The 12080-nt window shown below is 42.8% G+C and overlaps 1 protein-coding gene across 3 annotated transcripts in view; it reads left to right on the forward strand.

Annotated features, from left to right (window-relative positions):
• Positions 1-7151: 7151 nt before the first annotated feature.
• Positions 7152-12080, forward strand: part of RBM5 (RNA binding motif protein 5) — a 29553-nt gene continuing 24624 nt past the window's right edge. Inside the window, exons 1-3 of one of the 3 annotated variants that reach the window (XM_076007881.1) lie at positions 7152-8529; positions 9790-9862; positions 11674-11839. In XM_076007881.1, the coding sequence (XP_075863996.1) occupies positions 9846-9862; positions 11674-11839 (183 nt within the window). In that variant the 5' untranslated portion in view covers positions 7152-8529; positions 9790-9845. The remainder of the gene's footprint in view (positions 8530-9789; positions 9863-11673; positions 11840-12080) is intronic. The other 2 variants (XM_012771336.3, XM_012771335.3) reach the window with 2 other exon arrangements.

Here is a 12080-nt window from a genome sequence, read left to right on the forward strand (position 1 = left end):
CAAGAGATCCTCCTGCCTCAGCCTCCCAAGTAGCTGGGACTACAGGTGTGTGCCATGGCGCCCAGCTAATTTTTCTATTTTTAGTGGAGACTGGGTCTCGCTCTTGCACAGGCTGGTCTTGAACACCTGAGTTCAAGTGATCCACCTGCGCCTCCCAGAGTGCTAGGATTACAGACATGAGCCACTACATCCGGCCCATAGGCAACCTATAAACAAGTGGTTGTGGCTGTGTTTCATTAAAACTTTATTTACAAAAACAGGGCCCTGGCCAGGCACAGTGACTCATCTGTATTCCCAGCACTTTGGGAGGAGAATCACTTGAGGCCAGGAGTTCAAGACCAGCTTGGGCAACATAGGGGAACTGGTCCCTATTAAAAATTTAAAAATTGATAAAAAGAAAAAAGCAGGGTCCGGCCTAGAATTGCCCTGCAGGTTATAATTTGCCAACCTCTGGTCTAAGGGTATAGTCTATATGCATAAGGCTGAATATAGGAGGGCTGAATTTCACTGTTATAAAAAAAAAAAGAAGAAGAAGGGGGAGGGACTTCGCTTTCGTAGGAAGGTATGGGTGGCAAGGAGCGAAAGATGTAAGGGGGGGTATGCTAAGGAGAAAACATTAGCAACAGGAATGATAAGTGTGAATGTAAATTATTTGTCCTGCTGTGTCCAGATGTAATTCCTTTCTCTTAATCTTTAATATTAGTCTGTTCATCCCTCCAAAAGAGAAAGCAAAGTCAGGAGCACATTTTAGAAACTGAGAGCCCCAGGTTCTGGGACTTGCTACCACTAGTGTTGTGTTACAGAAGATGGGCCATTTGAATCTTTCAGCCCAGACAGATGCACTACTCTAACCCTTCTGGTATAACTAATGCTCTGTAGGTACATCTCATTACTTTCTGTCTGAGTAGGTCAAAACACTTTTTTGGAGGGGGACAGGTTCTCTGTTTCCTTGGACTAGAGGGCAGTGGCATCATCATAGATCATTGCAACTCCTAGGCTGAAGGAATCCTCCTGTCTCACCCTTCCAAGTAGCTGGGACTATAGACATGCACCACCATACCTGGCTAATTTTTGTATTTTTTATAAAGACATGGTCTCACTATGTTGCTTAGGCTGTTCTTGAACTCCTGGCCTCCAATGATCCTCCCTCCTCCGCCTCCCAAAGTGCTAGGCTTACAGGTGTGAGCCACCACACCTGGCCCAAAATCCTTTTTGTAAGCTGGTCCAGTTTTGGCTTGAACTGGCCAGATTAGGTTTTCCTCCTAAACCTGTGTCACCCCACTAGAACTGGCATGAGCTTTGGGACACATCAAATGCTTCACTGTTGAAGTTGTTAGCCCTAGTTATTAGCTGCCCAGCAGAGGCAGCATTCAGTTATTAAGTGAATGTCTTAAGAGTGTAATCTACTTGTCATTGCAGCTTATAGCAAGACCAATTATCGTCTCTGTGCACATGATACTCAATCCACTGGGAAAAATGGACATTGAGCAATTAACGATATGATAAGAGAGCCTCAGAGAGAATGTAGTAAGCTATTGGGATGGTATGACGTAGACTTGGGGGTATTTTTGTTTGTTTTGTTTTTTTATATTTACTGGTTTATTATAAAGGATATTACAAAGAATACAGATGAATAGCCACATGAAAGGGTTACATAGGGCAATGTATGGGTAAGGGGCACAGAGCTTCTCTGAGTCCTTTAGAAATGCCATACTCCAGAGCTTTCCTACCCTCTACAGGCATGCCATCTTTTTGAGTACTTCAGTGTTGAAAGTTTGTCGCATCAGCAGTCTGAAATGTCATTCTTGGTGTGCTCTTGGCCAAAGAATGATTGGACACACTGAAATCAAGGTAAGCATGAAACAAGGTTTATAGAGGAGAGAAAGACAGAACTGTAGAGCAAGAACAATATACATTCGCCACAGAGGATGAACAGTCCCCTTGTCATAACAAAAAGGCCTAGACTTGGTTCTTGCTTGGTGGCATTAACATCTTCACTGAAGGAAGTGTTTAAGATCAGACCTCAGAGACTAGTTTGGACCATTGCCTGGGTTATTTGTCCTCATTTGACTTCTCTGTTGTAATGGAGATTTTTGCTTTTAGAAATAAGGTCTAAAGTTTTTAATACATTTTAAAAGAAGTACCTTGGGTACTGATGAAAGTAGGAATGGGTGTGAAAAGTGTCACCCTGTTATATCCCGAAGAAGTTCCTTGAGGCCTTTGATCAGAATGCCAGAATAGGGGTCTTGGATAATTTTCTTCACTACTATATCCCTAGGCCTAGCACAGAGCCTAGTAATAATAATGGCACTTTGCCGGGCGCAGTGGCTCATGCCGGTAATCCTAGCGCTCTGGGAGGCTGAGGTGGGCGGATCGTTTGAGCTCAGGAGTTTGAGACCAGCCTGGACAAGAGCGAGACCCCATCTCTACTATAAATAGAAAGACATTAGCCAAACAACTAAAAAATATAGAAAAAATTAGCTGGGCATAGTGGCACATGCCTATAGTCCCAGCTCCTTGGGAGGCTGAGATAGGAGGATTGCTTGAGCTCAGGAGTTTGAGGTTGCTGTGAGCCAGGCTGACGCCACGGCACTCTAGCCTGTACAACAGAGTGAGACTCTGTCTCAAATAATAATAATAGGCCAGGCGAGGTGGCTCACACCTGTAATCCTAGCACTCTGGGAGGCTGAGGCAGGCGGATTGCTCGAGGTCAGGAGTTCAAAACCAGCCTGAGCAAGGGCGAGACCCCGTCTCTGCAATAAATAGAAATTAATTGGCCAACTAATATATATATATAAATTTATATATATATATAAAAATTAGCTGGGCATGGTGGCGCATGCCTGTAGTCCCAGCTACTTGGGAGGCTGAGGCAGTAGTATCGCTTGAGCCCAGGAGTTTGAGGTTGCTGTGAGCTAGGCTAACGCCACAGCACTCACTCTAGCCTGGGCAACAAAGTGAGACTCTGTCTCAAAAAAAATAAATAATAATAATTGAGTGCACAGACACTCAATAAATGGATAAATAATGCTGAGCTCATGGTCATACAGGAAAATACTGTTAAATTTTGATTATCTTAGTTCATCAAAGCTCATCTCTGATAAAAATCATTTTAGGGCCAGGCGGGGTGGCTCACACCTGTAATCCCAGCACTCTGGGAGGCCAAGGCGGGTAGATTGCTCAAGGTCAGGAGTTCAAAACCACTCTGAGCAAGAGCGAGACCCCGTCTCTACTATAAATAGAAAGAAATTAATTGGCCAACTAATATACAGAAAAAATTAGCCGGGCATGGTGGCGCATGCCTGTAGTCCCAGCTACTCATGAGGCTGAGGCAGGAGGATTGCTTGACCCCAAGAGTTTGAGGTTGCTGTGAGCTAAGCTGACGCCACGGAACTCACTGTAGCCTGGGCAACAAAGTGAGACTCTGTCTCAAAAAAAAAAATCATTTTAATTTCTTGATATATGCAATAGTTTTTCCATTAATCTCTTTTTCTTTATCTTCTAGAGCAATAGTTCCCAATCTGGGAGCAAAACATGTGAAACAGTTTCTTATTTAAAGAACTGTGATCATTTCATTAAAGAGGGGACCTTTTTTTTTTTTTTTTTCTTTTTACGTGCAAGAAGTAGGAAAGATAATCTTAAAGGACTATCCTTTATTAAACATATGTGGCTTTATTTAAAACAAAACCCAGCTCGCTCTATTGTCTTTGTTTTTCTTATATCAGCTGCCAGACAGGCTTTTGGGGGCACAGCTGTAGAGCTCAACAGGGCAATGTCCACAAAGAAGATCAGGTACCAGAGACAACTTGAAGGGTGGCACTTACCTCTGGATGGACTCTATCTCTTTTGCCAAGACTTCCTTCAAATTTAAGAAAGATTTTGTGTCATTTATAAATAGCCATACAGCTTTTTTTTGTCAGTTTCATAACTTTATTTGATGTATTTGACAATCAGCAGTTCTTATCCACATTGTAGATTTTCGAAAGTGGTAACAAACATGTAGGTGATCGAAGTATATAATAGAAGTTATTTGGTCAGTTTTCATCCTCATTTAATTTTTTGGACAACCGCACACAGATATGGTATAGGTCATTCCTTATTCCTGTGGCTCAGACAACTTTGCCAAGCCTGGTATGAATGTGCACATCTGGAATCCCCATCTGCTTCATGGCAAATTTCTTGATCTCTTTGAATTCCTGAGGGCCATGCTGCTTTTATTTTTTTTTTATGTTCTTTTTTTTTTTTTTTTTTTTTTGCGTGGAGGCATGCTTCTTGAAAGCCCACTCCATGGATACACTTGTGAATGTTAATGGTGTATTCTTGGGTCACCACCCATTTATGGCAGAACAGCCCTTCTCACCACCCTTCTTCGTTGGAGCTATTCTGCCCAGCCCAGGTTGGAAAGGTAGGCCACAGAGCTTTTCTTTTAATACAAAGTCCCACTGTATTGCCCAGAGTAGAGGGCAGTGGTGTGATTGTACTTCACAGAACATCACACTCCTGGGCTCCAGCAATCCTCCTGCCTCAGCCTCCCGGGTAGCTAGAACTACAGGCACGCACCACCACATCCAGCTAATTTTTTTCTATTTTTTTTGTAGAGACGATGTCTTCCTCTTGCTCAGGCTGGTCTGGAACCCTGCTCTCAAGCAATCCTCCCACCTCAGCCTCCCAGAGTGCTAGAATTACAGGCATGAGCCACTGTACCTGGCCTCTTACAGTTTTTATGACTGATTATGAGCCTAGCCCAGCAGGTACCTCAGTAATGCTCAAAAGTGCTTGTTGAGGCCAGGCATGGTGGTTCACGCCTGTAATCCTAGCACTCTGGGAGGCTGAGGCGGGCGGATCATTTGAGTTCAGGAGTTCCAGACCAGCCTGAGCAAGAGCAAGACCCTGTCTCTACTAAAAAATAGAAAGAAAATTAGTCAGACAACTAAAAATATATAGAAAAAATTAGCCAGGCATGGTGGCGCATGCCTATAGTCCCTGGTTGGGAGGTTGAGGCAAGAGGATCACCTGAACCCCTGGGAGTTTGAGGTTGCTGTGAGCTAGGCTACACCATGGCACTCCAGCCAGGGCAACAAAGTGAGACTCTGTCTCCAAAAAAAAGTGCTTGTTGAGCTGCTCTGAGGACAAGGCAGTTGTATAACTGTTTGGTGTATTTGACAATCAGCAGTTAGTTCTTATCCACATTGACTAGATTTTTGGAAGTGGTAACATATGTAGGTGATCAAAGTATAGAAGTTATTTGGTGAATTTTCATCCTCATTACATTAATGCTAGTGGCCATTAAGTCTAGTGGGTTCTGGATTTTTAGCATCTGCATCAGCCTTTGTAGGGTTTGTAATGATCTCATCTATCTTTAACTTTTGAATTTTGTTTAAGTATTTGAGTGCCTTCTGTGGATCAGTGTACTTTTTTTCTGGTAAAAATTTTACATATATGCTTCCCCATAAATTGAATACTCTATGTAGATATATACATACAAAGGCAGGAAAATATAGATGGAATAGTAGAAATATATAAGTTACTCATAATTCCAAAATCCAGAGATTTCTATCTTTCCTATTTATTGTCATATTTTTAATTATCCAAAGAATTTCCAGTCAGTCACTTAATGCCCTTGATGTAGAAGGATAAGACAAAGTTAGAACATGTTTATTTTTTATTATTTTATTTTATTTTTGAGACAGAGTGTCACTCTGTTGCCCAGGCTAGAGTGCTGTGGCATCAGCCTCGCTCGCAGCAACTTCAAACTCCTGGGCTCAAGCAATCCTTCTGCCTCAGCCTCCCCAGTAGCTTGTACTCTAGGTGAATGCCACCATGCCTGGCTAATTTTTTCTATTTTTAATAGAGTTGGGGTCTCGCTCTTGCTCAGAGTCATCTCAAACTTCTGACCTCAAGCGATCCTCCCACCTCAACCTCCCAGAGTACTAGGATTACAGACGTGAGCCACCGTGCCTGGCCTAGAACATGCTTAAAGTCACTTTTTTCCATGAAATATATATATATATTTTTTTTTTTTTTTTGAGACAGAGTCTCGCTTTGTTGCCTAGGCTAGAGTGAGTGCCATGGCGTCAGCCTAGCTCACAGCAATCTCAATCTCCTGGCTCAAGCAATCTTTCTGCCTCAGTCTCCCAAGTAGCTGGGACTACAGGCATGCGCCACCATGCCCGGCTAATTTTTATATGTATATGTATTAGTTGGCCAATTAATTTCTTTCTATTTATAGTAGAGACAGGGTCTTGCTCTTGCTCAGGCTGGTTTCGAATTCCTGACCTCGAGAAATCCGCCCGCCTCAGCCTCCAAGAGAGCTAGGATTATAGGCGTGAGCCACCACGCCCAACCAAGGAAAAATATTTTCTAGTATGTTTCAAGCTCCTGGTTTGGAATCTCCTCATTGACATCCTTTCACTTATTCTTAAAAAATTTCTTATCCAGGCCGGGCGCTGTGGCTCACGCCTGTAATCCTAGCTCTTGGGAGGCCGAGGTGGGCGGATTGCTCAAGGTCAGGAGTTCAAAACCAGCCTGAGCAAGAGCGAGACCCCGTCTCTACTATAAACAGAAAGAAATTAATTGGCCAACTGATATATATATAAAAAAAATTAGCCGGGCATGGTGGCGCATGCCTGTAGTCCCAGCTACTCGGGAGGCTTAGGCAGAAGGATCACTCGAGCCCAGGAGTTTGAGGTTGCTGTGAGCTAGGCTGACGCCACGGCACTCACTCTAGCCTGGACAACAAAGTGAGACTCTGTCTCAAAAAAAAAAAAAAAATTTCTTATCCAGAGAGAGGAGAGCAGTATAGCTGCAGTTTTCTATAATTTACATCTTCCTGTGCCTTGCTATGGTCTAATTTTTTAATCTGTATGTATGACCTGAAAAATCAATTCTACTAAAAATATAAATAATGCCAAAGGGCAAGTTATGCTAAGGATGCATAGGAATACTACTATCTCAACTGACTAGTCAGTCAGGCTCCAAAATATCCCTCTTGAATTTCCTAAGATTCTCTGCTTTTTTGTGATGCAAATGTTAATAGTTTTACCTTTTGTAGTGGATTGGCTTTTTTTTTTTCATTCAACAAATATTTATTGTGTGCACACATATGTCAGGCACCAGTAGAGACACTGGAGATATAGTAGTGAACTAAATAGACAAAAATCTCTGCTCTTCCGGAGTTTGCATTCTAGAAGTTGAGGCATGGACTCTGAAACCCAAAGTAGTTCATATCCAAGTTTCACCACTATTATTAGTTCTGTATGATCTACTGTCTCTAAAACAAGGACATTGGTGGCTTTGACTAGGTTAGCAGTGGAGGCAGCTAGAAGTTACCAGACTATACTTTAAAGGTAAAGTCAACAGGATTTACTGGCACATTTGGTGCAAGAAAATGAGAGAAATCATGGATGACTCCCAACATTTTTGTTCTGAATAACTGGAGGCCAGAAGTTGCCATTTATGAGCTGGGGAAGCTGTGGAGGAAATAAGGATAGGTTCTGCAGTGTTAACTTGAAGATTCCAATTAGACGTGCAAGTAGTAACTGTTAAAGTAATCTTGGAAAATGCTTTCCTGACGTCGTGCTTTAGACTAGAATATATCGTTGGAATGATACTCTATTCCTGCCTACAAGAATCCTCTCAATTTCCATAAACCTGTTTCCTCATCTGCAAAATAGGTTTAACAACTATCTCATAGGTTGTGAAGATAAAAATGTTCGTAAAGCATCTAGCACAATAGCGTCCAGTACAGCGATCAAATAACGTTCCTTCTTTTGAAGTCGAATTAGGCATATTTTGCATCGTGTAAAGAATTACTATGTCTAATAGAGAGGAGCCCTGAAGTTCTAATCCGGGTCTGCAAAGGCAAATTGGCAGCTCCGTCATGGTTTGGAAGAGAAATATGCAAGAAATTAACACAGAGGTTAGTGACAGGCTGCCCTGGCGACCACACTTCCCGGCAGCCCTCGGGCAGCTAGGCACCTTCGCGGATTGGACGACTCAGTAGGAGGCGGGTAGCGGGGGGAGGGGATGGACGTGAGGCACTGTGGGTAGGAGACGGCCGTCGTAGGAGGCGCCATTTTGTGGAGCGGCCGAACCTTGCTGGAGGTTCTGGGGTGCAGAACCGACACGGCTGTTTCGGTCTTTCCTGGGGGTAAGTGTGGCGGCCGTCCGTAACGAGAGGAGGGTCTTGCCGTTGGGGCTGTCCCCCAAGCCTCTTTGTCAGCTGCCAGAGGCGGCTGATCTGCCCCAGCCGGTTCTCTAGAGGGGCTAAATTACCCGAGGCGTTGGAGGGCCGTACCCCTCCTTGCCTCCAACTCTGTCAGGTTCCTGAAGTTGCTCAGCTTAGCCCTGGAACCGCTTTTTTTTGGGCTGTGAGTTTGCCACTTGCTGGGACGCATCCCCGAACCCCCAGCCCAACGGAGCGGTGGAGTCGTCGCTTGTCCTTCGGGGCACTCCTCGGGAGCCCGGGCAATCTCTAGCCGCCATCGCCTATCAGCTGCATCTGAATCGCCCTCTCCGAAAGACTGTTCGGTGAGGGCTGATCTGCGGGCTAGGAATCTCTTGGGAGGCGGGAGGGGCGTGTGGAGGGACGGAATGCCGGACGCCTGAGTCTCTGGAGCAGGCCGTGGCGCCGCCATCTCGGCCGCGAGACCCCACAGAGATGGGTGCGGACACCGCCCAGTATACAAGGGGCTGCACCAGCGATTGGGTCCCGGGACTTATTTCCTTCTGATGATTCTCTTTCATTTATTAATCCAACAATTGTTCGTTGGACGCCTGCTTTAGACCAAGCTCCAGAGACGGCTGTAACTGATTTCTTGGACCTCGCTCGCATCAAACGCGATCCAGCTGTGCGATGTCTGTTACGGACAGGGTTGGGGTGGGGGAGCAGGCTGTTCGCCACTCAGAGGCCTCTGGTAATCGGGACTGGCTCAAGACGTGGTTACCGAGGAATTAAGTCGTTTCGAGGTTTGCGTTAGTCTGATTCGTTGCATTATACATGTAGTAGATTTCAGTCAGTTCAGCAAGCATCTGAGCTTCTAAGAGATTTTAAAACTTTCATCAAAATTTTTGAATTTCATGTTACCCTTTTTATTTAATGAAGACACTTGGATTAATGTTTTAATGATCAAGTGTCCCATTGGTGTTGCCTTGATTCAGAACCTAAGGAGATCATTGCAGCTTTGCCCTTTTGCTTTGTAATCCCAGAGTAGGAGCAGGAAAGGAGTCTTCTGCTCGCTTCTTTCTATGAGCTTGTTATTGAGTATGAATATTAAAATTCATTGAACGAATATTAAACTCATTCAACATTGAATATTAAAATCTTGTTTGTTTTTTTTTTTTGAGACAGAGTCTCACTCTGTTGCCCATGCTAGAGTGCCGGGCTGTCTGCCTAGCTCACAGCAACCTCAAACTCCTGGGCTCAAGCGATCCTCCTGCCTCAGCCTCCCAAGCAGCTGGGACTACAGGAATGTGCCACCATGCCCGGCTAATATATATGCGTACATACATATATATATATATATATATATATATATTTTTTTTTTTTTTTAGTTGTCCAGCTAATTTCTTTCTACTTTTTTAAGTAGAGGCGGGGTCTTGCTCTTGCTCAGGCTGGTCTCAAACTCCTGACCTTGAGCGATCCACTCACCTCAGCCTCCCAGAGTGCTAGGATTACAGGCGTGAGATCCCACACGTGAGATTCCCAACCTCAGTAGTATCCCAGCTTCTAGAGTGATTGACTTAAGTGATCTCTGAGATTTGCAGCAACCAATCTCTCTTGTTTCCTAGAAAATATAATATTTGAATCCTTTGGAGCTGTGTGCTAGATCATCGTCAGTGGGACAATGGGTTCAGATAAACGGTGAGTTACTACAGTACATGCCTTTGATCTCAATATTTCGGTGGGGTCTGAATTATTTGTTTAAAATTGTTTACTTATCAAACACATATTTGAGTGTCTGTTTTGTGCCAGGCTTTGCTATTGAGCATCTTCATGATCCTGCTGTCACAAACTGCAGTCTAATGAGAGAATGAAAGTACTGTGTGAGCATGCTGTGGTAAATGAAGTTTAGCGTGCTGTTACAATACATAGGAAGCATGTTTTTTCTTGTATACAGCCACGAAGGCTTTCTGGAGAAAGTATTCTCTAAGGCAGGCGTCCTCAAACTATAGCCCGCAAGCCACATGCGGGTGTTTTTGCCCATTTGTTTTTTTACTTCAAAATAAGATATATATAGTGTGCATAGGAATTTGTTCATAGTTTTTTTAAAACTATAGTCTGGCTCTCCAACAGTCTGAGGGATAGTGAACTGGCCCCCTGTTTAAATAGTTTGAGGACCCCTGCTCTAGGGTGTAGCTGAAGGCTAATTAAGAATTAGGCAAAGGAGGGCAGGGTAGAGTGGGTCACCAAGGGTTCCCTGTGTGGACAACAGCTTTTACAGAAGCCAGATCATCATACATTCTGGCACTTAGCACAGTTCTTGGCTATAGGAAGCAATCAGTAAATGCCAGTTTGGGTTTTTGACCCCTGAATGGCAAGATGATCCAGACTTATACAGCTAAGAAGCTTGGGATCATGTATTACATGAAGAAAACAGCCAAAGAATTAGTGGAAAATTTATATGAGAGTATTTGGCTGCTATGTTACTTATGGGTACTTCCTTTCAGACCATTACATTTTAACACACAACCTTATTCAGCCAAGTGCCTTATTAGTATTGAGTCTAGTCCCTGCGATAGATCTAATTGACAGCCCAGAGGGACTTAGGAAATGTTCATGCCACATCATGTTATCCTTTGAATGCTGTGTCAGCAGTGTATGGTTCCAAATAACTTATTAAATTAACATTTACCTGTTAGAGTCTCTTAGTCCCATATTTCATGTTTCCTTGGGTTCTTTTTATTAAATTTATTTACTATAAATGAGGCCTTTATAAACCTTTCCTTTGTCTTGTGATTGCACAGTAGTTTTATGAACCTGGTAAATAATTTATGAAAGAACTATTTTATCTGTGGTGAAATGGGTTTAAGCCTCTTCCCATGAAACCCAGTGTTGCCCTGTCACCAAAAATAAACCAGATATTAGAGGAAATAATATCCTCTTACAGTATTGGTTTTGGGTAACCATCTAGTTTTGTCTGACAAAGTATTTGGTTAACTGCTTGATGGGAAAAAAAAGACTAACTTAGCTCATCAAAGCTGTTGGTCCATTTCCTAGTAGGTGTGATACCCTTGAGAGTGAATGATACAGAATGTGCTCTCCTTTGAAATTGGGTGAAATTTGAGTAATTGCTTTCTTCATATTTTTGGTTACTAACATCTGAATTGGAGATGAAGGAGATAATATGTAGCCTATAGGGTTGACAGAATGCAAGAATAAAGTTGGACGACATGACATTTTATTAAAAATATTCAACCCAAACATTTTCATGGCTGTATTTTTAAATTTAGCATACATTCCTGAGACTTATCTTTACATTTAGGGGTGTAGCTATTTTCCCCAGTAGTTAACTTTGTAAACTGGAATTGGTAATACATTTTAAGGAATACATTAAATTATTTGGGTATATCTTAAAAACTGATGGGGGAGGTGATGCATGTTTTTACTCATGTTTTCTAAAGGTACAAAATGTGGTTTACTTTAAATTGAATGAAAATTATTTTCCCTGGCAGAGTGAGTAGAACAGAGCGTAGTGGAAGGTATGGTTCCATCATAGACAGGGATGACCGTGATGAGCGTGAATCCAGAAGCAGGCGGAGGGACTCAGATTACAAAAGATCTAGCGATGATCGGAGGGGTGATAGATACGACGACTACCGAGACTATGACAGTCCGGAGGTGAGTGGCCAGCAACTGTTTATGGAGTAGTTAGAATTATGAATTTTATGTACAAGATTCTTAAAATGAAATAAGAATACCAAGTGTGGAAATATTTCCTCTTGAGTACTATATTCAAACTCTGTATTACTTTGTAATATATTTGAGTTGACTATAATTGCCAAAGATAACCTGAGACTTATGGTAATAGAAAAAATAACAAGGGTTTACATAGGTCTCACCACATACTCTTATGCACTTG

Source organism: Microcebus murinus, chromosome 1 (genome assembly GCF_040939455.1).
Source record: "Microcebus murinus isolate Inina chromosome 1, M.murinus_Inina_mat1.0, whole genome shotgun sequence".
NCBI classification, from domain to species: Eukaryota; Metazoa; Chordata; class Mammalia; order Primates; family Cheirogaleidae; genus Microcebus; species Microcebus murinus.